The sequence below is a fragment of the Lactuca virosa genome, chromosome 2, assembly GCF_052849685.1.
Source record: "Lactuca virosa cultivar CGN04683 chromosome 2, Lactuca_virosa_CGN04683_v6, whole genome shotgun sequence".
NCBI lineage: Eukaryota > Viridiplantae > Streptophyta > Magnoliopsida > Asterales > Asteraceae > Lactuca > Lactuca virosa.
This window is the reverse complement of record NC_136427.1, coordinates 14564427-14589413: the sequence shown is the minus strand read 5'-3', so window position 1 is coordinate 14589413 and position 24987 is coordinate 14564427. Positions and strand designations below refer to the sequence as shown.

The following is a 24987-nucleotide window of genomic DNA, read 5'->3' as shown; positions in this document are numbered from 1 at the left end:
AGGCTTTCCTGGGGCACTCTCTGACCTACTCTCCGCCATCAGCTGCACTAGGAGTCCCTACTTCCCTTCCCTAACTAGCTTGCGAGTACTGTTAAATATCCGCTCACTAGTTAGTTAAAGTTAGCCAGGACCCCTTAAGCACAAAGCAAGCAGCATTCGTGAATCGAGTAACCGCATCAGGCATAACCTAATCAGGCTATCCTACTGCTGACTAAACAGTCCTAGCATACAGCTCGTACAACAGGCATATAAGGAATCCTTCCTAGATCCTCGGCCCTACTCTAGCATCCAGTTCTCAGAATCATATACATTAGGCATACAAGGCATCCTCCTAGATCCTTAGCCCTAATCTAGCATGAAGTCCTTAGAATCATATATCATATAACTTATTATAACAGGTATGGGTATCTTGGGGAAAACTTACTTGAGCTCGGCTGGTCGCACGCATCACACACCTTGTTCTTTCTCAAAACCCTTTGACTCAGATTTTAGAAAACCATTTTCTTTGTAAAAATCTTTTAAATCCCTCGGTTTGAGTCCAGACACTCCCGAGGGTGTCCGAATCCCTCAAACCAGGGCTCTGATACCAACTTGTAACATCCCAATTTTCAAGTCCAAAAATTTCTTTTTAATTAACGGACTCATAAAAACATTCATAAGAAAATAATGTGAAAACACATCATCTCATAAAACAATGTATCATGTCTGAAAACCCAGGTCGTAAAATAATAACATATCAGAGTACAATCCCAGAAAACTCCATGCGGAAATCATGTGTGTGTGTGTGATACGCTGCTACACTGCCGGCTCCTTCCCCTTAGACGAAGAGGTACCTGAAACCAAAACTAAAACTGTAAACACAAAGCTTAGTGAGTTCCCCCATCATACCCCATACCATACAGACATATCGCATTCATACTGCCGGGCAATTCTGGGGTGCCCGACCTACCCAGTACGGCCATTCTGGGGTGCCGACCTACCCGTGTCAAGCCATTCTGGGGTGCTGACCTACCCATGTCAAGCCATTATGGGGTGCTGACCTACCCTTCGGTCCTATCAACCGAACCTCGGGGACTATTCCACCCCCTACTGCTACTATCACATATATCATAACGTAAACATACTGTCAGACGTTTCTGGGGTGTCCGACTCACCCTTCGGTCCTAACAACTGATCTTGAGGACTATTCCCTCCCTACTACCACTATCACATATAAAATATCATGCCAGCATATAATCATATCAGCACATACTATCAGACATATCTGGGGTGTCTGACCTACCCTCCAGTCCTAACAACCGGACTCTACTATTGTCACATATACATATCATGCTAGCATATAACATATCAGGTAGTAGCAAACCTAGATGAATATCACAAATACAATCATCCAACATACAACTCCTACTGGTGGGCCAGCATTGTGGCCGTAGACCCACCGCTACTGGAAGGTAACTCACCTCGAACAAGTAGTTGCTGATAATCTGTGCGGGAAATCTCTGTCTGCTGCTGCTCCGGAAATCCTCCGGCTATAATCCCCACAAAACACTTAATCAGAGTCTGATATCTATTCTTAGGGTAAAATGACCATTTACCCCTGACCAAGTCCAAGTCAAAGTCAAAGTCAACTTCCAGTTGACCCGACTCGCCGAGTTGGGCCGCCAACTCGTCGAGTCCCTATCTCTTCAACTGTCCTCATCTACGTCTCTACTCGTCGAGTTTAGCGACGACTCGACGAGTTCCTCTTCGATATGAACATCGAATGAACCTTCATCCGACTCGCCGAGTTGTATGAACAACTCGTCGAGTTCACCTTCATCTGATGAACAAGTTCTGACCTTGACTCGTCGAGTTGTATGAACAACTCGTCGAGTTCATCTTCAACCATATGGAGATTGCCTTGGACTCGCCGAGTCTGTTCTAGCACTCGTCGAGTCCGTTCTAGCACTCGTCGAGTCCCATGAACTCCAGGTCTAAGGCTAAGTCCAATACATTGGGTCACTCCTTCGGACCTTCTACAACCTTTCTAACACCCAACTGAGTTCTTTTGACCCTCAATAGTCATGGGACTTTATGCCTTGGACACGTCGAGTCCCAAGAACGGACTCGCCGAGTCGATAACGTCCACACCCTAAGTCCTCGATTTCTGATGTACAACCTTTGACCAAAAGATAGATCCAACCCCCTAAGCTCGATCTAGCACGTAAAGTTTCGAACTTTACGTGCATGCATGGGACTTTTGAGCCTAAAAGGCTCTAAAATGGCTCTTATGTTGCATGGGGCCTTCCTTGAGTGCAAAAGCAACCCAAATCTGCCTTGTGACCCCTCCCAAGACTTAGATCCGAAGTCTTGACCCCCAACCATGTTTGCAATCATGGTTGGCTACCTCATATGGCTTAAAAAGCCCTAAATCTTCCCCAAAAAGGGATCTAAAAAACAAGCAAGCAAGGTACAGAGTTTATACCTTTCAAAGACTGCAAATGATGAACCAAACTCAAATCCTTTAGTCTCCTCTTGATCCTTCTATGCTCTTCCTCCTTCCTTGAGGTCAAAACCCACAAAAATCACTCAAAAGCCTTAGATCTTGCACCAAAACACTTAAGGTTTGCTATGGAGGGTTTCTGGGAGCATAAAGGGGCGATGGAGGCTGTATAAGGTTGTTTAAATAGGGTGCAAACCCTCAGATTAAGGTTTTGTCCAGTCAGAGCCTACTCGTCGAGTCCGGGACCCGACTCGACGAGTCCATCACTTAAATCCCGCGTCTCATCCCGCTTCTACTCGGCGAGTTGGGCCTTCAACTCGCCGAGTCCCAGGCCAAAAATGCAACATTACTTAAATAAAATAAATACCAGGAACCAGGTGCTACACATTCCTAGACCCCCCAAAATTCTCACAATGACTTTTCATCTAAAGGCTATGTGAAAATATCAGCAAGTTGATCAGTGGTTTTCACAAAGTGAACTTCGATATTGCCATCCTCAACATGATCTTTTATAAAGTGATTACAAAGAGCAATGTGCTTGGTTATTAAATGTTGCACAGGATTGTGACAAATGCGTATAGAACTTTGTGAATCACAATACAACGAAATTTTCTTCATGTTGATTGCATAATCACGCAGTTGGCTTTGAATCCAAATGATTTGTGAAGTGCAAGCTGCAGCAGCAACATACTCTGCTTCTGTTGTGGAAATTGAAACACATGTTCGCGTTTTCGATTGCCAGCTTACTAACTTCCCATCCAGTAGTTGACATCCGCCACTTGTGCTTTTTCTATCAAGATTGCAACCTCCTAAATCAGCATCTTAAAATGCTTGTATGAAGAATCCAGTTTTCGAATGATACCACAATGCTAACGAAATTGAGCCTTTGAGATATCGAAAAATATTCTTCACTGCAGTTAAGTGTGGTTCTCTAGGATTCGATTGATATCTATCACAATTACAAACAGAAAACATAATGTCAGGTCGACTTGTCGTAATGTAAAGTAACGAACCTATCATGCTTCTATATAAAGTAAGATCAATAGCTGGTTTATCTAACGAAGGAGAGAGCCTTGTTCCAACCGCCATATGTACTCGTAATTTCGTGCTATTCGTCAACCCAAATTTTTCAAGCAAATTCTTTGTGTATTTTTATTGATTGATAAAAATTCCTTCTCTACTTTGATGAACATTCAATCCCAGAAAGTTGTTTATTTTTCCCATCATGCTCATCTCAAATTGGCTTTTCATCAGATTTTCGAAATCTCTAGACAAAGCAGGGTCAATCGAGCCAAAAATAATATCATCGACATATATTTGAACAAGCATAAGATGATCCCCAACTTTCTTTCGAAATAACATGGGATCAATTGATCCTTGTTTAAATTCTGATTGTTTTTAGAAAGAGGTTAGAGTAGCATACCATGCTCTTGGTGCTTGTTTTAACTCATATACAGCTTTATCTAAGATATAACAATGATTAGGGAATTCTTCGTTAATAAAACTTGGAGGTTGTTTAACATACATAGTTTCTTCAAGTTCCCCATTGAGAAAAGCACATTTGACATCCATCTGATAGACATCAAAATCCTTTTGTGGTGCATAGGCCAAAAATATTCTAACAACCTCGAGTCTTGCGACAGGGGCAAATTCCTCATAGTCTATACCTTCTTGTTGCGAATAACCTTTAACTACAAGCCTAGCTTTGTTTCGAACAACATTGCCATCTTTAACAATTTTATTTTTAAAAATCTACTTTAATCCCACAATCGAAACATCTTTCGGTTTGCGAATCAAACGTCAAACTTTGTTTCGTTCAAATTCAGCAAGTTCAGATTGCATGGAAACAACCCAGTCAGGATGTTCCATCGCAGCCTTGGCTGATTTTGGTTCAATTTTTGAAATAAAGACATTGATCATAAAAACTTTTTGATGAATATTCAGTATCTCGTTTTTAGCACGAAGTTGAGCTCTTGTTAGAACTCCATCTTGAGGATCACCAAGAACTTGTTCATTTGGATGATTTCTTGTCCATTTGTCCAATGGTGGATATGTTGGATCAAAATCCAATGGTGCATCTTCGAACATTTCATCATTCTCTGAACATACAACAGAATTATTATCATTTAGATCATGAAAAGTTTCATATTGACTATTATTCGACATATTTAGCTCCCCCTCGACAATTTCATTTTCAGGTTGCTCCCCCTCAACATCATCATTCATTATCCTATTCTCCCCCTCGAAAGAATGCTCCCCCTCAACATGAGAATTCGAATGCAAGTACTCCCCCCCCCCCCACTTGATCATTTTGCATACTTTCGCTATTTCCAGGAGAATTTGTTGTCGAGTTTAAGTCAACAACATCTTGAGTAACTGTCAAAAAATCAGAATGCTTTGATGATTCAAGAAGTTCATTATCCTGATCATTGACTTTAGCATCAGCAGCCCTATCTGGAAAACCAAAATTTAAATCATAATCAAAATCAGACAAATTAAGGCTTTCAGATTCATCTTTGATTCATTAATTATTGGTTTTTGTTCGAAACACTTTTTAACTTGTTTGATATAATAATCATCGAAAGTAAGATTGAATGTTTCTTCAATTTTCTAAGTTCGTCTATTCAACACTCGATACACAACTGAATTGTGAGAATAACCCAAGAAAATCCCTTCGTCAGCTTTAGACTGAAATTTCGAAAGATTATCCTTGAGATTCATGATAAAACACCTACAACCAAAAACATGAAAGAATTTGACATTAGGTTTTCGGTTATTGATAATTTCATAAGGAGTAATGTTGAATCTTCGATGAATGAACGATCTATTTTGTGTAAAACATGCAGTAGAGACTGCTTCTGCCCAAAGATATTGAGGAAGATTCGCATATTTGAGCATCGTTCTTGCAGCTTCACAAAGAGAACGATTTCGCCTTTCAACAACCCCATTCTGTTGAGGTGTGTAGGGTGAAGAAAAATTATGCAAAATTCCTTTTTCTATTAAAAATGAATCAAGAATATTGTTCTTAAATTTGGTACCATTGTCACTCTTGATTTTTCGAACTTTCTTCTTCAAACTTGTTTCCACCTTCTTGATAAAATCAATCGTTATTAGAGCAACTTCAGATTTTAACCTGAGAAAATAAAACCAAGTAAATCGATAAAAATCATCAAAAATGACTAAAATGTACCGTTTCTTGTTAAGACTTTCAACAGTCGATGGTCCACAAAGATCAATATGAAGAAGTTCCAATGGTTCAATAATTTTCGAATCGATGACAATTGGATATCCTTGACAATGTTGTTTCTCTTGTTCGCAAGATGCACACAAAGTATCATTATGAAATTTTAATACAGGTAAGCCTCGAACAAGATCATTTACCACCAATTTGTTAAGATTTCGAAAGTTCAAATGAGAAAGGCGTCGATGCCAATGCCAGCTAACATCTGATGAAGCTTTCGAAAGTAAGCACACAGAGGGAACGCCAACAATTGGCTTTATGTCGAGAGTGAACATATCTCCTTTTCTTTTCGATATGAACAAAATTTCGTTTGTATTGACATTCGAAATAATGCTTCCTTCTTCATTAAACACCACTTGATTTCCACTGCCCACAACAAGTTGTGAAACACTAATCAAATTATGTTGAAGACCTTCGACATAAGCAACGCGATTAATAGTGAACTTCCCATTAGTTAATTTACCATATCCCTTGACTTGACACTTTTGATTGTTACCAAACTTCACAACTCCAGCATTTTCCAAACTTCGATAATCACGCAAATTCTCTTTCCTTCCAGTCATGGTACGAGAGCAACCACTATCAATATACCATTTTTCATCATATTGCTCGTCACATAGAACCTGCAATCAGTGAAAGAATTTAGGTACCCAAGGTTGTTTGGGTCCTTTATGATTAGTTTGAAACACATTATGAAATGAAGATCCTAAAATCCAATTACGAACTTTAGATTTGACACTATCAATTAAGTCCACTTCATTTGGTAAAGGCTCAGAAATATAACATTTCGAATGTTTAGGACTTTCACTAACTTTCGCCTTTTTCTTCTCAGATTGTGACTTTGTTGCCTTGTCCTTTCAAAACAGGGCGCCATGCTTTGACTGAAGATGTCGATGCTTTCGATGATGAACTGACATTCGACATTTCGTTCAAATACTTTTCATAAGCATTTTTGATTTGTTGTTGAGAGTATTTTCCTGTTTGATAAGACTTCCCTCTGCCTTCAAGCCAGTGATCTATGTTTTTCGCATTTGATTGACCCTTGACATACGAAACTTCGAAAGCTTGTTTCACTGGAGGATTAGGAAAATTTGGTGGTTGAGGTTTGAATTTGACATTTCATTTTGAATGAAATCGATCAAACTTTTGTTTTTCAACCTTTGACTCAAAACGTTGTTGAGTAAGATTTTGATGTTGAAAAGATGATGAATTACTTTTAGATGGAAATGATTTTTAAAAACCATTATTGGAAAACCTTGTTCGATTCATAGAATGAAACTTCTTTAAAGATGGCGAATTTGACAAATTTGAGAATTTCTTTTCATAAGATGTTGGATTATGATTTCGTGACAAAAACTTTGTTTCTAGATTTTTTATTTTTGAAAAATCATTTTGTGAAGTTGATTGAGACAAATGCTTTTTAGACAGAGCGGGATTTTTCTTTCTAACTGAACTTGATGAAGACATTGTCTTATCCTTTGCATACATTGTCTTTTCATTCTTTTTCTTTTGCAAATCATTTTGTTTCTTTCGAGACTCAACAATTTGCCAAAAAAATTTATTTCGTGCTTGTCTCGTTGAAATTCCATTTTCTTTTGAAAAATTGTCAATTTGATCTTTAAATTCTTGTGAGTTTATTTTCACATTTTGTGATTCAACTTCCAATGGTGTTTTAACTTGTTTCGAAATTTTTGATTTTTCTACCCATGTTCGTTGAGGTTTTTGTCTTTGAAAAGCATATGAATTCTTTGTTAGATTATTTTCTACAGTACTTTGATTAGAGAAAAAACCTTCATTCGATGTTTGCTTATTATCTTCTTCTACCAATTTATGAAATTCAGGCTTGATGTTATCAACATTCCCACTAGTAACAAATACTTGATTTGGAAAGACGACATCATCTGAGCACTTGAAATTTGGATACACTATGGTATTTGTTTCGAGATAATGAGCACCTTTTTCTTCCAACACTTTGTCGAATTTCTCTGTTTCACCAAACACCTAATCAACAACAACTCTTGGAATTGCATTTTCTTTCGAAACATCAGCTGTTGCGGTTGTTCCTTTCGAAATTTCATCATCATCCTCCTCATCATCACTACTGTCAGTTTGACTATCTCTGACATTTACATGATCGAAATCACAAACTTTCAAAGTGGAGGCTTGATCAGTGTTAGTCTTAACTAACGAAACATTATATTTTTCTTTGCCTTTATTCAAAGATGTGACATTAATGACAGACAACTGAGAACAATCGATAGACCCTTCTTCCTCAATTTCACTAATTTCGCTAACATTATCAGAATAATCTTCAATATCAGGAAAATTAGATTGAGAATCAGATTTCGAATTCTCAGTTCTTTTCAAAATCTTTATTTGTTCATTCTTGGTTAAGGTTTCATTCACAACGTCAACTAATTCATTAGCATCCAAATATTCATCAATTTTCACAATTCCATAAGCAAACCTATTATCAGGAACTTTATCAAACTCAACTATAGTCTTTTCACAATCATAGGACACACAATCAATCTTTTATCTTTCAAAAGCTAAGAATGGTAATAACTTCCTATGTTGCTCTTTGCTTATATTAAAAGAATGATGTAAAGCAGTTAACTTTGCATATAGTCTCTTAGCTGAATTATAATAAATGTTTCTCTGAGCCAACAATATTCGAACCTCATTATTCAAATTGTCCCTATCACACATGAGATTAGTAATTTGCAAATCAAGATATTCTACTCTCATTTTCTTGGAATCCAACTGCTTCTATGTCTTTAGTAATTGTGTACTAGATTTCTTAGCCTCATTGCTACCAGAGATAACCAAATTATCAAAATAAGCAACAGTATCATCAAAAGCAGTTAATTCAATATCGTAAGCAGTCAAATGAATATTAAAAGATTGAAGTATATAACGTACCTTCGTGGTCATTGGTGATTTGTCTCCACTCTTCGTCATAAAACATCGACTAGTAACATTCTCTCCATCTTCTTCCTCAAACTTTGCATACATCGCCCCATGCGTAGGATTACGCATTTCGTCATCATCAGAGCCTGATGACTACACTTGATACTTTCCTTCATCATCATCCTCTCCTCTTGCCACCAAAGACAACCCTTTTTCTTTTGCACTCACTTCCTCCAGTCGCTCGACATAATATGCTTATTCTTTGATCTTATTTTTCTTCTCCTCTTTCTTTTGAAGCATACAGTCACTTGCCATGTGATTTGTGCCATGAAAATAGTGACACTCGACACCAGAATCGCCTTTTAGCTTCTTTTCCACTTTCGAATCTTCAAACTTTGATTCCTTCTTTTCGAACTTCTTCTCCTCATTCACTTTTCCAGCAAAACTCACTTTTGCTTCACCAGTCCTTGCTTTCGAACCAAATGGCTTTTTATAAAATTTCTTCACTTTGTTATTGAAGTAAAAAGCAATGGCTTCGTCATCCGAGTTAACTATCAAGGCTTCATCATCAGAACTCTCCTTCTCATTTGCTTCTTTCTCAGACACTTTCGAAACTAAAGCTAGTGGTCCACCTAAGCTTATCTTCGATTCTTCAGCCATCTCAAGAACTTCTAACTCATGAGTTTTCAGCAAGTTGTAAAGATCATTCAGAGTTGATGTATCGAAGCTTTGTTGAGTCTTCACCATTAGACTCACATTTCGCCATTCTTTTCATAATCCCATAACAAAAGTGAGATTAAACTTCGTGGTTGACTTGCTTATTCCATTGCGATTGCATTTGTAGATGAGTTCGTTCAAGCGATCATAGTAAAGTTTGATAGATTTGCCTTCCGTTTGTTTAAACTCTTTCAATTCCACCAAACAATGCTTCAAAAAATTCATTTTCGTCTTCTCACTCCCTTGAAACTTCTCTTTGAGAGTATTCCAGATTTCTTTTGCAGATTTGCAACTACGAACGTAGTTATAGACAACCGGAGGAAGAGCACCATGAAGCTCTCTGATACACCTCTTCTCATTCTTCTTCAGCCTCGTTGTTTGCTCATTAACACTTTGAGTTGTTGTAGAGGAACCAATTGCTTGAACATTTACTGGAGGAAGAACATTTCCAGTAATACAATCCCAAAGCTCTTCATCTAGTCCATTCAGATAAATTTCCATGCGGTCAGCCCATTGATCATAATATTCTGGAATAAGCATAGGAATCTTTGTTGAAGATCCCAACAGATGAGAAAAAGACGTCATCGTGTTCATATTGAAGTTCGCCATTGATGTGCGGACGAATTCTCATAAAAACTTCACAAATTTGAGAATTAATGGATGAATTGAATAGAAAAAGCAAGCAGAACACTCGATTAAACAAACTAGTTGCAGAATCGAATCACAACTGAAGATCAAGGATGATGTTCAGTATCAAAGGTACGGAAATTTTTGAATCCAAGACGAGACTCAAAATACGATTGATATTGAATGAAAATCAGATAATTGCAGTATGATTCCTGCTCTGATACGAATTGAAGTGGTTTGATTTATCGAGTAAATAAACGAGATCAAATTTGATATGAAGTAAGAACACCGAGAGTAAATATAATCTTGTTTCAACTCATATTATGCTTTCAGATACAAAGAGATTCAGACAGAAAATATGTCAAAAGTTATATCTAGTCTAAGTATCCTTCCCTATTTATAGGAAAGTGAAAGCACACAAAAAATACAAAGGAGTAAATGACATTATATTACATCACGAACGATCCAAAACTTTCGTCACCTTATAACTAGCTGCGACACTTATAGGATCCTGATCTTTCTCTTTGGATATTTCCTTTATTCTTCCAAGGATTACTTTGAGGTATCCTTTACTTAAGAGGTAGTTGTTCTCCTTCTTGAGAGCTATCCAATCCTTTATTATATGACCAAAGTCTTCATGGTATGCACACCATTTGGATTTGCCTTTCCAAGTGGTGGATTTTTCTCCCTTCCTTGGCCATCTTGCTTTGTCACCAAGATCCTGCATAGAAAATATTATACCTAAAATATCCACAGAAAAGCAATAGCCAGTAATCTTAGCAAATTTTTCTTCCTCTCCTTCATCTTCAAGGGAATTAACCCTACGATGATCAGGTTTGGAATATGGTTTTGTCTTATAGGATCTATGTGCCAATGAGTCGGCTTTTCTATTAGGGTGATCGTATGCGCTTGGTGGGTTGCTCCTTTTCTGGATCTCCTTGTCTTCTTCGAGCTTTATGAATCTTAATGATGTGCTTCAGACCTCATTCATTCTCTTGCATGGGGTCATTACAAGGTCTTCGTAGAAAGGAGAGTCCTTTTTTAAGCTTGTTTTAAAGGCTTCGACTGCAGTCGCCATATCAATGTTGGGGATACTCAGAGCTTCCCTGCCAAACCTACTCATAAAAGTCCTAAGGGATTCCTTAGGATCCTAAATCACTCCATAAAGATCACTAGTCGTCTTTTCGAGTGTTCTGCTACAAGAAAATTGATTGTTGAATAAATTAACTAGGTGATCAAATGAAGTAATAGAGTAAGGAGGAATGTTAAGAAGCCATTTTAAAGTTGATGTCGTGAGGGTCGAACCAAAATCCTTGCACAGGCATGCTTCCTTCAAGTGTGTAGGAATGGGAATGATCTCCGTTCTTTCCCTATACTGTTTCAAATGCTCCTTAGGATCCATGGTCCCATCATAAGGCTTCATGTTGGGCATTTTGAAGCGCATTGGGACTTCGGTATCAGCTATTGCGGGAGCAAATCTTGAGATCCTGTGGCTTGTGGGGGATACTTCTGGTATAGGTTGGACTACTCCAGGCACGCTTGAGATCATTTGTCTTAATTGTTGAAGCTCCTTAGCCATGATCAAGCTTAAACATGTATCAAGGTCCATACAGTTAGTGTTAAAATCATTATTATTCACGAAGTTACCAGGATCCTTTGTGTTTGGCGTAACGAAGGTTTCATCGGGATCGTGAATCACATGAGATCGCTCGTTAGAAGCTGCACCCCAGGCGGGAGCAGATGTCGGTATCAAGGATCCTATCTCCTGGTGATTTCCATAGGATCCTGTATTGTCAAAGTTCGGGATCTTAGGTTTCAAGATCGAGGGTGCTTCTTCTTGGGGTTTATGGATCTCCGCCCTTATTCTCTCCACTTCTTTGAGTATTGTCCTATTGTCCTCCTGATGTTGGGTCACTTGGCTTTCGAATCTCCTCATCATAACAAAGACCTCATTGTTGGAGGTTGCTATAGGGGGATCCAGGGATCCTTGAGTAACAACTGGAGGAGTGCTTTTTTTCTGTGCATCGGAAGTCTTTTGTGACCTCCGAATGGAGGTGGTGGAAGGTTTTTGGAGGAAATGCTAGGAATGGGCGAGGAAGATACGGTTGGTTGTGTAGACATGATTTTCCGAAAGGTTTTGAACACCACGGCCCCACGGTAGGCGCCAAATTGTTTTGGTCAAAAATAAACTAGGTAGAATCTAACCAAATTTTATGACAGGTTGTGATGTTCGTGGTAAATCAAGTAAGAAATGATAATCAAAGTGACACAAGTGAGTTACAAGGAAAGCCCCTTGATCCTTGATAGGAACTCCGGCATAAAACCTTAGGAGGTGATAATAATCATCTACCTTGATGATTTTACTGATATAAAATGTTCATTTACAGAGATGAATGTGTAAATGTAAGTACAAGTATCATGGATGAGCTTCGTGTATCCCTAGTGTGTTATTTACATGTTCTATTTGTAGCCTAATGCTAATAAAAATAAGTCTGATAATTTCGGGATCCTCCAGAATCAGTCTACGAACGTTATTTGACTTGGTATTCCGGGTCTTTTGCCTGGTTGAGATGAGTATCCGTTGAGAATGGATTTTGTCTTGACTCGTTTTGCACATGTGAGAAAAATAGAGAAAATATAGTGGTTATATGTGTTAGAAATATTAGTAATATTGGTCAGGATCTCGAGATATGTTTAAGGATCCTGACGCTTCAGAAGTATTTGAGGATCCTGGATATGAGTCAAGGATCCTGACCCCTAACATAAAGTTAGCATTTTCCTTTCACCACATCAATTTGAAACTCCTAACTTTTCATATTTCTATATAATATACTTTCTAACTTAAATATGTTATTACTTATAAATATTATCATAAATGGAAGACTTCTTGAATTATCAATAACTTTAATATAGTGTTAAATGCATAACCTAAATTAATATATCAAACAAACTTAAAAATATAGTGTAAAATTTAAAACCTAAAGTGAAATATCAAATAAAGTTTTAAAAAAACTCAATGTAAATTTTTGACAAGAGTTTAAAGGAAAATATTAAATATAATAAACTCAAAAGAACATAAATCTAAAAGTAAAATTAATTAAAATATCTCCAAAAACAATTTTTTATAATAACTGAAATTCATTTAAGTTGTTTTAAATTAATTTATAATAATAATAGTTAAAATAATTTAAAGTTATAAATTTAATTATGTTACATCATAAACAATGATTGATAATTTAAATAATCATCATGATGAAATTAAAACGTTGTCAATTTTTTTAAAGTTAATAAATCATTACATTAGTTAAGTAAAAAATATGAGAAATATAACTAATTTTATACACACGTAAAGCGTGAGTTTACCATTAAATGATTTGATTTTAGTAAGTGTTATATTATCTATTGTTCAAATTAATTATAATGTTACATTAACTAAATGTCTAGATGTAATAATAATTATTTTTAGTTAATATAAATGACGTAAATATTTTCAATGACATATGATTACTGTTTTGGTCAAAAATTACACAAGTATAAATCAACCAAATTGAATGAGAGGTTGTGATCTTCGAATTGTGCAATAGAGAAAGGTAAAGAGAATGACACGATTGTTTACAAGGAAAGCCCTTGATCTTTGTTAGGATATACGGCATAAAACCTTGGGAGGTGATAATGATCACCTGCCCTGATGATTTTATTAATATAAAAAAATCATTACAGAGAGTATTTCAATAAGAACAAGTGAAAACGTTCGTAGAGTAAGCTAAGAGTAAATAGAGTGTGTCGTGTGTGAGATGCATGTGTCAATTTAAAGTCTAAACTAGCTAACAAGATGTTCGATATTCTCGGGATCCTCTATGACCAGCTTGAACGTTTTTTGACTTAGTATTCTGGGTCTTTAGTATAGTTGAGACGACTCTCTTCTGCACTTGTGTTAATTAAGAACGAAATATAACCGTTATAAATGTTAGTAATTAATAATAACGATAATAATCAGGATCCTAAGATAGTTGAGGATCCTGAAAATCTGATGAGGTCTGAGGATCCTGAATGCTTTGAGGATCCTGGCCCTAACAATTGCCCCAAAGTTATTCCTGAAAATATAGGAGTTAATTTCGAGAATATTAAAGGGATAAATTAAATTAAATAGGTAAAAGGAGAGAGAGAAAAGTAATTTTCAAAATTAACCCTTAACGGCTAGGTAATTTTTAAATCTAACGGGTGGATAACTAGCCGTTAATGGTCAAATCAACCTCAAATCTTCAATATAAATAGAGGTGATCAGTTCCACAATTCTCTTTACTCGTCTCGATTTTATTTGCTTTCTTTTTACTATCGGTGATTTCGATAAAGGTAACATCCTCTCTGCCTCATCTCTTTTCTACCAAATTTTCGATCATGGGTAAAAAGATAACCCTTTCTCGCAAGAAGATCCTAGGTCTTCCTGAGGACGATTTCATCTATCAAGGAGTCTTGTCTTATGACGAGACGTGCTCCTTCGATGATGGTGATATCGAATCATTGAAGGCTAGTGGTTACTTCCTCCTGAAGCAGTCTTCAGGCCTTATGACCCTTTGATCCAACTAGACTTCATCTCCTCTTCTTGGGTGTGCTTTCCGGAGTATCCCTTTTCTGTTTTAGGCCTTAAATTCCCTTTTTCCGGAGTGGTCACGGAGTTTTTCGAGATCATGAAACTTTCTTTCGTCCAAGTGATGCCTATCATTTGGAGGTTCCTATACTGGGTTGAGTGTCTGAATCAAACACAGGATCTGGGCATGGGTCTAGCTGAATTCGCCCATGTCTATGATCTCTCAACTTTCGGCAATTCTCGCTTCCTGTTCAAGGTCAAGAGTGGCAAGCCTCCTCTTGTGTTAAAAACAAAACACAATGATGGGGCTTGGAAGGGGAGATACTTCTTTGTCAAGCGTGACTGTATTCCTGGCGGAGATCTCTTACCCAAAGATTGGGTTAAGAAGGGTAGGATATCAATACTTCTCCTTGTGATCTTGAAATCTTATTCATATTTTGTTTTTTTGTTACATGATTCAAGCTCGGGGAGCTCGTTGTTGCTTCTAAGGACACAGAGGATAAGATTCTTAATTTTCTTTCTCTCCCGGAGGCAGATAGATCTCTCAGACTTGATCAATCCAGTCTCCAAGAAGGATCTTCCAACACAGCTTCTATGGCTACAGGTATATCTTTCTTTGTTTTTTATTTGAATTGTTGTCTTAGGATATTCGATCTCAACAGGATCCTTGTTTCTTGTGCAGGTTCAAGGACTGTACGCTCTAGTGCTCGCTTCGCTTTGACTAACCTCGACGATGACATGACCAGTGGCTTGGTCAGGATCAAGCAGGAGAAGCCCTCTGCTCTCCCTCCTTCAAAGAAAGCCCAGCTTGACCTGGTTGTGAAGACTCCAGGATCCCGAAACAGGAAGACTTATGAGGCTACAGATTCCAGCCTAGAGAACCTCATCATCGAGGATGCTCTTGGGAAGTTGACCTCATTTTCCGAGGCTGTAAGTTTCCTTTGTATAAGAATTATTTGTTGGGTTTTAGGTACTATTACACTCCTATGGTGCATATACAACCCTAATAGCTTTGGATCTAAGATTTCTCTAGTTATACATGCAACAAAAATTTCCAAAGCATGAAGCCTACAACTAGCATACAATTTGACATATGAATCATCAAAGTAAGTTAGAAGATTACCTCTGTGTTGTAGCTTGTAGGAATTGTTCTTTCAAGAGCCTAGCACTTCAAGTGTGATCCCTCAAATGTCTTATAACAAACCAAGAACAAAAGGAGGAACTTGAGATAGAGGTTTGGAGACACAAAAATCGTGCAAGGCTTCTTAGAATCACTAGTGCACGATTTTTGGTTTAGGGATTACATTTATATAGTGTAGAATCCAAGAGTTAAACCCTAATCCACTTCCTTGGGCCTTAATCCGATAATCCATATGATAAGCCCTTTGGACTAACTCTTCATGGAGTCTTACATGAACTTAGTCCATTACTAATCAATATGGATCATTAGCCCAAACTATATATATAACTGATTTACACAATTAGTCCCCGTTAATTTAATTAGTCTCTTTTGATCACGAAATTAATTCCAAATTAATTATTGATCAATACTAATTAAATAATAAAATTTCTCAATTAATATATTATACTTATAATATATTAATAAAGCACATTAACCTCTTTCTCAAATATCCATCCTATCAAATTGTTCCAGAGTGTTACAACCCAAATGGACCATGCTGTATCGGGTCAAGTACATACCAATTATAGTTATGGGCTTAGACACATAATCCGACATTATTTATGTTAGTTTATCATACCTGTTTCTTCTTCTGCTGATGTTTGCGTTTCTTTTAGGTCTCCACTCATGTTTCTTAGTTCACCAATGATCTCAGGATCCGTGCTGAGAAAGCTAAGTCTGCTCTAAAAGAGCAGGAGAAAATATGGAGGACCACCAATGAGGATCTTCTCTGGAGGGTTTGAGCAAACAGGAGGCTGGGAAGGAGGAGGAGCATTCTATAGAGCTTGAGGAGGTGATTATCCATGTGAAGGCAAGTGTTGCGGAGGATCTTGAGCATTCAGGATCCTGGAATGAAGTAGGATGGCGCGAGGCACTAGCCAAACTAACTGGAAAGTCTGTCACCACTGCTGAGGATCCTGCAGCACAGCCAAAAGTGGAGAAGAAGGAGAAGAAGGCTGATGAGGACCAGGCTAAGGTCTAGGCCTTTTAGTTGGTTAGGGTAGTGTAGTTTCTTGATGTAACCATTTGACTCCAGTAGGACTGTTGTTAGGGCCATGATCCTTACGATATTCAGGATCCTCAAATATCCAGGATCCTTAGCTACATCAAGATCTCGGCTAATTACCGTTATTATTTTTATTAATATTTATAACGGTCATATTTTGTCTATAACTAACACGTGTGCAGAAGTAGTCAAGGGAAGACCAATTCTCAATGAAGAGTCATCTCAACTATGCTAAAGACCCGAAATACTTGTTCAAATAATGTTCATGAAGTTGGTCATAAGAGGATCCCAGAAATATCGTACATCTTGTTGGCTAGTTTAGACTATAAATTGACACTTGTAATCTGCACAAGAGACACTGTTCTTTAGTATGAGCTTACTCTACGAAATTATTTATTCATTCTTACTAAGAAATCACTGTAATCTTTATTTTATATCAATAAAATCATCAAGGAAGATGATCATTATCACCTCCCAAGGTTTTATGCCGGAGATCCTAGCAAGGATCAAGGGCTTTCCTTGTAAACCATTGTGTCACTTTCTTTTACCATTTGCTATTACACAATCTGAACATCACAGCCTCTCATTCAATTTGGTTGATTAGTACTTGTGTAATTTTTTACCAAAACAATTTGGCACCCACAGTGGGGCTGTGGTGTTCAAAATCCTCGAAAAAATCATGTCTACACAACCGATCCTATCTTCATCCTCTGCTCCTTACATTCCAACCAAAAACCTACCACCTCCTCTGAGTAGGCCCCCTGCTAAGAGGAAAATGCCTGACACTTCCAAGAAAAACACCCCTCCGGTCACTAACCAAGGAAGTTTGGGATCCTCAGGACTCCAGGATTCAACTGCCTCGGTCACTACTGTAGAACTCTTCGCTATTATGAGGAAAATGACGCAACAGGTGACCCACCAGCAGGAGGAGAATAGAGCTTTGATCAAAGAAGTGGAAGGGATGCAGGCGGAATTCCAGAAGTCCCAGGGAACAACGCCCACGGTTGTATAACCAAGGATCCTAAACTCTGGCGATACAAGATCCTCAGAGAATCACTAGAAGAACACAGTTCCTGCCACTGTGGCGTTGCCCTGGGGGAAAACTATAGACAACCGAGCATCTATGATCAATGATCTCAATGAGCACTTCAATACTCCTAGAAACCTTGATTCTAATAACTCCTTAAACAACAATACTATTAATACTAACTGTACTAATATTGATGCAGGAATAAATCCAAACATGGCCAGGGAACTTCAGCAACTAAGGCAGATTATCTCAAGTGTACCTGGAGTGGTCCAACCCATACCGGAAGCATCTCCTACAAGTCACAGGATCTCGATATTTGCTCCCGCGATAGCTGATACCGAAGTTCCTAAGCGCTTCCAAACTCCCAGCATGAAGTTATACGATGGAACTACAGATCCTGAAGAGCATATAGCCCAATATACAGAAAGGATGGAGATCATTCCTATCCCATGGCACTTGAAGGAAGCTTGCCTATGTAAAGGCTTTGGTTCGACCCTTACAGGATCAGCCCTCAAATGGTTGCTAAACGTTCCCCCATACTCTATTACTTCATTCGCACACTTAGTCAATATCATTAATAACCAGTTTTCTTGCAGCAGAACCTTCGAAAAGATCACCAGCGATCCCTACCGAGTGATTCAGGATCCTAATGAGAAACTTAGGGACTTCGTTAACATGTTTTTCAAGGAAGCTTTGAGCATCCCCAACATCGACATGGACTCCGCTGTAGAAGCCTTCAAAATGGGACTTAGGAAGGATTCACCCTTCTATGAAGACCTTCTGATAACCCCATGCAAAATATTGGATGAAGTCAGGTGTCGGGCGTTGAGTTTCATAAGGCTCAAAGAGGATAGAGAAATTCAAAAGAGAAGCAACCCTTCGAGTCAATATGAGAATCCTAACAGAAAGGCTGAATCCTCGACCCCTTGAAGACGAAGCCCTATTCCAAATCGGATCATCATAGGGTTAATGCCCTTGAAGACGAAGGGGAAGAGGAGGAGCTTCCTAAGATCACTAACTATTGTTTTTTTGTGGATGTTTCAGGTATAATTCATGTTATGCAGGATCTTGGAGACAAAGTGAGATGGAAAAAGAGGGACAACAAGTCCACCGCTTGGAAAGACAAGTCCAAAATGTGTGCTTACCACGAAGACTTTGGCGACATGACGAAGGACTGCATAGCCCTAAGAAAACAAATCAGCTACCTCCTTAGTAAAGGACACCTCAAAGAGATCCTCGGGAGAAAAAGATAAAAATCCAAGGAGAACAACGAGGATAATCGCAGGATCCCAGAGAAACCAGGATCCCCACCCTCTGATGCTAAGATAATTAACGTCATATCGGGTGGATCTAAACATCTGTGGTACTTCTTATTCTTAGGTGCAAAGACACGCCAAAGTCTCTGAAACCGAGAAGGAAGACAGGCCACGGAGAAATACCAAGGTCACCAATGAGAAGGAAATCACGTTCGACGAGACGGACAGGGAAGGAATTCAGGATCCTCACCATGACGGACTCGTAATAACGTTGTATATGGCCAACCATTTCGTCAGAAGGATCCTCGTTGACGGAGGATCCTCGGTCAATATCATACTCCTAGACGCACTAAAGAGGATGAACATCCTAGAATCAGAGATAGTCAAGAAATCCTCAGTCCTCATAGGATGTAGCGGGGAAACGAAACACGCGATTGGAGAGATAAAGCTACCAATATACATAGAAGGGGTAAACTCTATACAAAATTTCTATATTATTGACACCCTCTCTTCTTATAATGTGATACTAGGTAGGCCATGGATCCATGAGATGAAAGCAGTGCCATCAACTTATCATCAGTGCGTGAAAATGCCTACTCCAGGGGGGACAGTAAAGATCATGGGAGATCAACAAGAGTTGAAGGAATGCTATAAAACCTATATGAAATCTACGACCTAACCTCGGCAAGCATAGCAATTAAGACAGGGGCACGGCATATTCTAGAAACAAAGGACCAGGACGTGAAGGAAGTGCCCCTGGGTATTGAGGATCCTGAAGCCAAAGTTCTTATAGGATCCTCAATGCCTGACTATATCGAACAAGATCTACTGAACTTCCTAAGAACCAGAAGCAAGACATGCATATGGAAACACGAAGATATGACAGGTATAGACAATAGTATTATTACTCATAAACTTAATATTGATCCTTCTTTCAGACTAATACACCAAAAGAGAAGGAAGTTTGCACCTGAAAGGAACCAGATCATTCAAGAAGAGGCAGAGAAGCTCCTCAAGACAAGGATGATCAAGTAAGTGAAGTTCCTAAGATGGCTAGCTAATGTGATTTTCGTACAAAAGAAAAACGGAAAATAGCGAGTGTGTGTAGATTACACGGATCTTAACAAGCCTTATCCTAAGGTTCCTTTCCCTCTACCGCATATTGAATCTATGATAGATGTGACGGCTGGCCATGAATTCTTGACTTTCATGGATGCTTCAGCAGGATTCCAACAAATCCAAATGGAACCATCAGACCAAGAGGATACTGCATTCATAACACCAACAGGTATATATTGTTACACCGCAATGCCTTTTGGTCTTAAAAATGCAGGTGCAACGTATCAAAGGTTGGTGAATCAGATGTTCAAAGACAAGCTGGGGGACACCATGGAAGTTTATATTAACGACATGGTAGTGAAGTCAATGAAAGCTGAAGATCACCTTAGAGACCTTAAGGAAGCATTTGACATCCTAAACGAATACAATATAAAGCTGAACCCACTCAAATGTCACTTTGGAATGAAGTCAGGCAAGTTCCTTGGATACATGGTAACCAAGAGAGGGATAGAAGCAAGCCTGGAACAAATTAAAGCAATCATGGAGCTAAGATCCCCATCTTCAACAAAAGACATCCAAAGGCTAACCGGAAGAGTACCAGCACTCAACAGGTTCATTACAAGATCCTCATAAAGGTGCAAGCCCTTCTATGATATCTTAACGGAGATCAGCATCCTATCTACTATGTAAGTAACAGTCTCTTGGATCCTAAGACCAAATACTCTCACCTCAAAAAATTAATTCTTGCCTTACTAACCGCTTCTACTAAACTAAGACATTATTCTGAAACACATACTATACACGTAAAAACTAACTATCCTCTTAAGAATGTCATGAGAAAACCAGAAATGTCAGGAAGGATGGAAAAATGGTCGGTGAAGTTGAGCACATTTGACATCAGATACGAACCAAGATCTGCCATAAAATCACAAGCATTAACAGACTTTGTGGCTGACTTTAGTGATGATCTACAAAACAAAGTAGATAGGGAAGCCAAGCAACTCCTAGAAGATGAACACCTGGGAAAATAGACGTTGTTCACAGATGGAGCTTCAAATCAGAAAGGAACAGGCCTATAGATCATACTAAAGTCGCCAAAGGGGGGCATCATACCCCAGGTAGTTAGTTGTGAATTCAACACTACCAACAACGAAGCAGAATACAAAGCACTCATCATGGGACCAGAATTAGCTAAGGACCTTCAAATCAAGGATCTTCAGGTATTTGTTGATTCTTTATTACTAACCAATTACTACAATGGATCTTATGCGGTGAAAGGTGAAAAATTAGCATTATACCTAGAGATCCTCAAAAAAATTGCCTCTGGTTTCGAAAACTTTAACCTAACCCAAGTTCCCAGAGAGGAAAACACAGAAGCATATGCATTAGCCAATTTAGGATCCTCCTTTAGAATCCCACCGGAGACGAAAATTCTTATAACACAAATAATAATCCCAGCCATAGAAACCCTCTCCGACAAATCAGAAGATCTTAAACATCCGACAAGCGTAGCAGCTATTGAAGATCTTGACCCTATGATCCTTTCTTAAAGGGATCCCAACGAACAGGGTCCTCAAAGAAATCCGTGATCATGGACCCAACCCATTATGGAGTATCTCAAAAATGGCACAATCACAACAGAAGAAAAAAGCAAAGAAGAATTCAGAATGAGAGTCTCAAGATTCGTTTTAATCCGAGGTAAACTTTACAAAAACATCTATGGTAGGTCCATACCTTATATGCATGGAGGATCCCGAAACTGTAGAAGTCTTAAAGGATATACACGAAGGAGATTGTGGCAATCACACCGGGGGCAGATCCTTATGCTCCAAAATACTAAGAACAGGATAATACTGGCCAACCATGAAGAAAGACTCCTTTCTACATGCTCAAAAGTGTGATGTTTGCCAAAGACACAGCAACATCCTGCATCAACCGGCAGAACCTCTACGTCCTATTATCTCCCCATGGCCATTCATGAAATGGGGGATGGATATAGTAGGAAAATTACCAGTGGCCCCAGGAGGAAAAGTCTTCATGCTGGTGATGACTGATTACTTCTCCAAATAGATCGAAGCTGAAGCTTTCGTTCAGGTAAGAGACAAAGAGGTAGTATCATTTATTAAACGTAATATCTTGACCAGGTTTGGGATCCCGGCAGATATCATATGCGACAATGGATCCCAATTTATTAGAAAAATGATAAGAGATTTTTCACAAGCTGGGGGATCAAAATGATAATGTCCACTCATGTTCATCCCTAAGCTAATGGTCAAGCGGAGTCCAGCAACAAAATCATAGTTAACAATTTGAAGAAAATGCTGGACAAAAAGAATGGAAGATGGGCAGAAGAACTTCCTTTCGTTTTGTGGGCATATAGAACCACTTCCAAAGTGGCTACAGGTCAGACCCCCTCTTCTTTGGTGTTTGGGACAGAAGCAGTAATCCCTACTGAAGTAGTGATCCCGACGGCAAGATACTTGCTGCAAGACCAAGAGAATAACGATAGGATCCTAGCACAGGATCTTGACACTATTGAAGAGCTTAGAGATCTTGCCAAAATACGCATTGCTACTCATCAACAAAGAATCACCAAGGCTTACAATAGGAATATAAGGTTCAGAAGGTTTCAAATAGGAGACTTGGTATTAAGGAAAACATTTCAAAACACCAAGGATCCTAGTGTAGGAAAATCGGCTCCCAAATGGGAAGGAACGTATCTTATAGATGCTGAAGCATGAAAAGGAGCATATTGGCTAGCAACACTCGAAGGAGACGTTCTGCCAAGATCCTGGAATGCTATACACCTTAAAGTACACTACATGTAAGTAGGGTCGATTGATCCACAACGAATCCAAGGTACACATGTTCTTTACCTTAAAAAGATTTGTTACTGATTTTCTCCTCGAATACGCTACTACCTTAAGCATCAGAGGGGCCTTAGCTAGACTAACACCCACCCCTAGCTAACGTTTGCTATGCAGAAGAACGTACGGCTAAGGATCCTCAACACTGAAGATCTTGAAGTATCAGGATCCTCAAATTCGAACGCCCTAAAACACAAGGATCTTAACACCTGAAGATCTCAATACTTGGTAAACTCCATTATATTTAACAATGCAATCTCTAAACTATCATATACATAAGCTAAAGACTGATCATCTCTCCCACGCTTAAGGGTACTTAACCCCCTCTAAGGTTCAAAGATCTAATTACCTCTTTCACACGAACTAAGGTTTATACACCTCACCTACACGCATGATATCTAACTGTGGGATACGGGTAAGAGGATCATTTCACGATTTAGTGGCTTGGAAACCCTCTTATCTTTGAACATAAGTTGAGATCCTTAAGGTTTATAACATTTTCATGTTATCCAAAAATCGGGATCCTACCCCAGTAACTACTTAAGGCTTATAACATTTTCATGTTATCAAATATTGGGATTTCGCCCCAGGAATTACATAAGGTCTATAACATCTTCATGTTATCACACATTGGAAATTTTCCCCAAAGAATACAGTCGAATTGTAACATTTTCATGTTATCTATCCGATGAATTGGGATTCTCCCCAGAATATAACATTAACATGTTATCTAATTTGTCAAAGTCTATAATCTAAACAGGTTATCCTAAGGGGAAATTTCCCTTATGAGATCTAATATCCTTATTAGGATCTCTGACAGTAAGGATCCTTGCCCTTAAGGATCGTCATCGGCCTTTGTTGGTAAAGAACCTCATTCTCAGGAGTGAACCTACGTTCTCTCCTAAGTTGGAATTTACCCTCAGTAAAATTTAAAATTCAAAGACTCATGAAGCTCAAAGAGGAACTCGGAGACAATCAGGTTCCATCTTTCCTTAACTTTGAAGTTTAAAAATTAAGGATCCTAAACCAACCGCTGACCTATGAACTTTCGTCACTTCGGAGTCATTCGCTATTTTGATAGTTTTGAAGAAGTTTCGAAAGCATATTAAAAACTCTTAAGAATTGCAAGTTAATCATTAAACTTCTAAAAGAAACTTTTAGATTACTTAACAAAGTCGGTTATGGTTATTTTTCAACTAATCCTTATCAAGCCATTTTGTTTTAAGAATTATTCACTTTTTCAGGATCCTAACCATGCAAAGACTTTAGTGTTGTATTATGCAGGAAACGTAGAAAGACGAAAGAAAGATCAACCATTATATTCAAAATAAAAAGGCATACAGCCTTACAAGAGTCATGCGTCAAAAGGTTATGCTACCCTAATCACCTAAAAGGCCTAGATCTTATCCTGGTCATCATCGGCCTTCTTCTCTTCCCCCCCCCCCCCGGGTCAGTCGCAGTACAGCATCCTGACTGACGGTAGGAGGCTTGCCAGTTAATTTGGCCAGTGCCTCGCGCCAACCAACCACGCCCCAGGATCCTACATTTTTAAGATCCTTAGCAAGACGGATCTTGGCCTCCCAAACGGCCACCGCAGCACTGACCTTTACGTCGGAGATCACCTCCTCCATCTCGTGTACATGCTCCTCCTTTCTCTAAGCCTTTTCCTTAATAAGCAGCTCCACCCTCCTCAGAAGATCCTCGTTGGTCGTCTTCCACATCTTCTCATGTCCCTAAAGCGCTTATTCGGCCCTCTCCTCCCAGATCCTTAGATCAGCGGAAACATGATCAGAGACCTATAATATATACATACACACACACACACACACATATATATATATATATATATATATATATATATATATATATATATATATATATATATATATATATGTATATATATATATATATGTATATATATAGTAAGTCAGCGAAAAACAAAATGAATAATGGAGCGAGAATGAAATCAACACTTACAGCTTGAGAGAAAGAGACCAACTTCTGGAGCGCTTCCTTAGCTCCAA

At 38.5% G+C, this 24987-nt stretch overlaps 1 protein-coding gene across 1 annotated transcript; it reads left to right on the top strand.

Moving 5' to 3' along the window:
• Positions 1-22414: 22414 nt before the first annotated feature.
• Positions 22415-24294, top strand: LOC145157256 (uncharacterized). Its single transcript, XM_079076321.1, has 2 exons — positions 22415-22741; positions 24208-24294. Exons 1-2 carry the CDS (start codon positions 22415-22417, stop codon positions 24292-24294), a joined length of 414 nt encoding a protein of 137 aa, XP_078932447.1.
• Positions 24295-24987: the final 693 nt, after the last annotated feature.

Excerpts from the sequence above, each read along its gene's own strand:
- LOC145157256 (XM_079076321.1), top strand. The coding sequence starts at position 22,415 with ATGCTGGACAAAAAGAATGGAAGATGGGCAGAAGAACTTCCTTTCGTT. Across the intron at positions 22,742-24,207 it reads GGTTTCAAATAGGAGACTTG|GATCCTAACCATGCAAAGAC; the intron begins GTATTAAGGAAA and ends TCACTTTTTCAG.